This window comes from Entelurus aequoreus, linkage group LG10 (genome assembly GCF_033978785.1).
Source record: "Entelurus aequoreus isolate RoL-2023_Sb linkage group LG10, RoL_Eaeq_v1.1, whole genome shotgun sequence".
NCBI classification, from domain to species: Eukaryota; Metazoa; Chordata; class Actinopteri; order Syngnathiformes; family Syngnathidae; genus Entelurus; species Entelurus aequoreus.
The window spans coordinates 56,145,804-56,150,803 of NC_084740.1; the positions used below are offsets into that span (position 1 = coordinate 56,145,804).

General features: G+C 39.3%; 1 protein-coding gene across 2 annotated transcripts in view; it reads right to left on the reverse strand.

The window, feature by feature from the left end:
• Positions 1 to 5,000, reverse strand: part of kcnq1.2 (potassium voltage-gated channel, KQT-like subfamily, member 1.2) — a 435,625-nt gene that overhangs the window by 129,959 nt on the left and 300,666 nt on the right. The window contains exon 20 of one of the 2 annotated variants that reach the window (XM_062061246.1): positions 3,159 to 3,194. The exons of the other annotated variant lie outside the window; for it this stretch is intronic. Within the exon in view, the coding sequence (XP_061917230.1) occupies positions 3,174 to 3,194 (21 nt within the window). The 3' untranslated portion in view covers positions 3,159 to 3,173. Of the gene's footprint in view, positions 1 to 3,158; positions 3,195 to 5,000 lie in introns of those variants that run through there. 2 annotated transcript variants of the gene reach the window in all.

Here is a 5,000-nt window from a genome sequence, read left to right on the forward strand (position 1 = left end):
TAATGACACATTTATTTATTTAATTCTAAATTATAAAAATTAATTAATGACACATTTTAAGTAATTATTTAAAGATGGATTTATTTACTTAATTTTGTCCCATTTGGCTCTTCTTTGCTCCTCCTCTGGGAGAGAGTATTTAGTCAGCAATGTCTAAGGCATCCATCCATCCATCCATTTTCTACCGCTTGTCCCTTTCGGGATCACGGGGGATGCTGGAGCCTATCCCAGCTGCATTCGGGCAGAAGGCGGGGTACACCCTGGACAAGTCGCCACCTCATCGCAGATGCTGACACACGTGATCATGAAATAATACATAATTAAATTGAATTATTTAATTACATTTTGAAATAATTACATGATGAAATAATTAAATAAATTATGAACCTCTGAAATAATTAAATCATGAACTAATTAATTCATTAAATACATCATTAAATAATTAAATTGTGAAATATTTAAGCATAATTAAACATGGAATAATGACGCATTTATTTATTTAATTCTAAATGATAAACATTAATTAATGACACATTTTAAGTAATTATTTAAAGATGGATTTATTTACTTAATTTTGTCCCATTTGGCTCTTCTTTGCTCCTCCTCTGGGAGAGAGTATTTAGTCAGCAATGTCTAAAGGCATCCATCCATCCATTTTCTACCGCTTGTCCCTTTTGGGGTTGCGGGGTGTGCTGGAGCCTATCCCAGCTGCATTCGGGCAGAAGGCGGGGTACACCCTGGACAAGTCGCCACCTCATCACAGATGCTGACACACGTGATCATGAAATAATACATAATTAAATTGAATTATTTAATTAAATTGTGAAATAATTACATAATGAAATAAACAAATTATGAATCGCTGAAATAATTAAATCGTGAACTAACTAATTCATTAAATACATCATTAAATAATTAAATTGTGAAATATTTAAGCATAATTAAACATGGAATAATGACGCATTTATTTATTTAATTCTAAATTATAAAAATTAATTAATGACACATTTTAAGTAATTATTTAAAGATGGATTTATTTACTTAATTTTGTCCCATTTGGCTCTTCTTTGCTCCTCCTCTGAGAGAGAGTATTTAGTCAGCAATGTCTAAAGGCATCCATCCATTTTCTACCGCTTGTCCCTTTCGGGGTCGCGGGGGATGCTGGAGCCTATCCCAGCTGCATTCGGGCAGAAGGCGGGGTACACCCTGGACAAGTCACCACCTCATCACAGATGCTGACACACGTGATCATGAAATAATACATCATTAAATTGAATTATTTAATTACATTTTGAAATAATTACATGATGAAATAATTAAATTATGAACCTCTGAAATAATTAAATCATGAACTAATTAATTCATTAAATACATCATTAAATAATTAAATTGTGAAATATTTAAGCATAATTAAACATGGAATAATGACACATTTATTTATTTAATTCTAAATTATAAAAATTAATGAATGACACATTTTAAGTAATTATTTAAAGATGGATTTATTTACTTAATTTTGTACCATTTGGCTCTTCTTTGCTCCTCCTCTGGGAGAGAGTATTTAGTCAGCAATGTCTAAGGCATCCATCCATCCATTTTCTACCGCTTGTCCCTTTCAGGGTCACGGGGGGTGCTGGAGCCTATCCCAGCTGCATTCGGGCAGAAGGCGGGGTACACCCTGGACAAGTCACCACCTCATCACAGATGCTGACACACGTGATCATGAAATAATACATCATTAAATTGAATTATTTAATTAAATTGTGAAATAATTACATAATGAAATAAACAAATTATGAATCGCTGAAATAATTAAATCGTGAACTAACTAATTCATTAAATACATCATTAAATAATTAAATTGCAAAATATTCAAGCATAATTAAACATGGAATAATGACACATTTATTTATTTAATTCTAAATGATAAAAATTAATTAATGACACCTTTTAAGTAATTATCTAAAGATGTATTTATTTACTTAATTTTGTCCCATTTGGCTCTTTGCTCCTCCTCTGGGAGAGAGTATTTAGTCAGCAATGTCTAAAGGCACTTAAAAGCTCATTTAAGATGATGTTGAACAGAAGATGCATTTTATTTAGACACCAAAAGAGTCGGGATTGTTGTCTTTAATTTGCTTGCCTGTACTAAATTGTCTCTCCTTTCCTTTTGGAGTCGTTCAATCATACACACGATTCCTTTAAGAGTGGATTGTGTGACAATCATTGCTACTTTAACTTTAAAACATGACTATTGGTAAGAGAAATAAACACAAATAAGGTGTAAGTGCTTATGTGGGTAAAGGTGCTAATACCAAATTATTAAAGGAGCCATATGTAATAATGTCATGTCAAGTCATCATGAAATGATAAGTCATTAAATAAATCATCTTCTTTTCTAATATTTCTATAAGTGATAACAGTAGTTCAAATGCTCATTTCAAAATTACATTTACAGCCCCGAAATCTTGTCATTGTTTTCATTTGGATGTCCCGCTCTCCACTGTTAATAAATACTGGCAAAAAAATGTATTAGAGAAGAATTTATGAATGCAACTTATTAGTATCTGGAAGCAGCGGACATTTAATTGTGGATTGAGTACAAATATTTTCTAAATGTTTCCCTAAGAAACTCTTCCCTGAGGAACAATTTGAAGCAAAAAGCCTAATAACGCTCGCGTGACGCCTAAGAGGAGATTGTATGTTTTGGCCACCATCTGTCATGTTGTCATGCCAACCATCTGTCATGTTGTCATGCCAACTAGTGTCAGACAGACGCCCAGCTGGGGGGGGCAAGGTCACCGCCGCCGCCGCCGCACGCAGGCAGCATCTGCATTCCCACAGTGGTCCCCCATCAGGACCTCCTCCCAAAACTTCATCACTTTTCAGCGCGGGTGGGCGTGAGGTGGCGAGGGCGGGGGAGGGGGGAGGAGCAAAGTAGCAGATTTCATCAGAGCCAAGTTGAAGGTGCTGAGCGAGGCCAGCATAACTTCCTGAGTGTTTGGACAAAATGCTCAGATGCCCTTTGACCCACGACTGGACTGGTGGGAGAGACCTTTTGGCCCCACGTGGACTGACCTCTGACCCAAGGCCTTCAGGTTTTTTGCACTCAGCGCACGGCAGGTCAGCATTGCAGTGCGCTTTGGAAGCTGGTTCTGACCCAAACGCCCTCGCTACACGCCCACAACTCCATGCTTTGGAAACAAAACAATTCAACTTGGAGCTCCCAAAGTACTTTTAAACCTTTGAGACTTCTTAAAGGCCTACTGAAAGCCACTACTAGCGACCACGCAGTCTGATAGTTTATATATCAATGATGAAATCTTAACATTGCAACACATGCCAATACGGCCGGGTTAACTTATAAAGTGACATTTTAAATTTCCCGCCACACTTCCGGCTGAAAACGTCTATGTATGATGACGTATGCGCGTGACGGCAATGGTTGAAGCGGAAGTATTGGGACACATTGTATCCCAATACAAACAGTTCTGTTTTCATCGCATAATTCCACAGTATTCTGGACATCTGTGTTGGTGAATCTGTTGCAATTTGTTTAATGAACAATGAAGACTGCAAAGAAGAAAGTTGTAGGTGGGATCGGTGTATTAGCGGCTGGCTGCAGCAACACAACCAGGAGGACTTTGAGTTGGATAGCAGATGCGCTATCCGATGCTAGCCGCGGACCGCATCGATGATCGGGTGAAGGCCTTCGTCCTTCCGTCGATTGCTGGAACGCAGGTGAGCACGGGTGTTGATGAGCAGATGAGGGCTGGCTGGCGTAGGTGGAGAGCTAATGTTTTTAGCATAGCTCTGTCAAGGTCCTGTAGCTAAGTTAGCTTCAATGGCGTCGTTAGCAACAGCATTGTTAAGCTTCGCCAGGCGGTACAGCATTAACCGTGTAGTTACAGGTCCATGGTTTAATAGTATTGTTGATCTTCTGTCTATCCTTCCAGTCAGGGGTTTATTTATTTTGTTTCTATCTGCAGTTAAGCACGATGCTATCACGTTAGCTCCGTAGCTAAAGTGCTTCGCCGATGTATTGTCGTGGAGATAAAAGTCACTGTGAATGTCCATTTCGCGTTCTCGACTCTCATTTTCAAGAGGATATAGTATCCGAGGTGGTTTAAAATACAAATCTGTGATCCACAATAGAAAAAGGAGAGAGTGTGGAATCCAATGAGCCAGCTTGTACCTAAGTTACGGTCAGAGCGAAAAAAGATACGTCCTGCACTGCACTCTAGTCCTTCACTCTCACGTTCCTCATCCACGAATCTTTCATCCTGGCTCAAATTAATGGGGTAATCGTCGCTTTCTCGGTCCGAATCGCTCTCGCTGCTGGTGTAAACAATGGGGAAATGTGAGGTGCCTTTCAACCTGTGATGTCACGCTACTTCCGGTACAGGCAAGGCTTTTTTATCAGCGACCAAAAGTTGCAAACTTTATCGTCGATGTTCTCTACTAAATCCTTTCAGCAAAAATATGGCAATATCGCAAAATGATCAAGTATGACACATAGAATGGATCTGCTATCCCCGTTTAAATAAGAACATTTCATTTCAGTAGGCCTTTAATGTTGACAAATGATATAATATGGGGACTTCAAGTGTGATTTGTACATACAGTATACATATACATATACATGTACATGTACTCCCTCACTGAGAACTAGTGACACTCCCTCCATGCATAAAACATCTTATCTCTCCCTCCTCCTCCTCCTCCTCCTCCCACTACTACTACTATGGTGGTTTATCTGCTGGTCTTATCAGGCCCACTGGAGCGCAGACAAGGCCGATGAGTCATGGAGCAGACGTGCAGTGTGGTAGTCTCCAGCCTTATCTTGTCCTCTCACAACAACCCCACACACACACACACACACACACACACACACACACACACACACACACACACACACACACACACACACACACACACACACACCAGTGATGTGACCCAGCACCACACACACACACACACCAGTGATGTGACCCAGTACC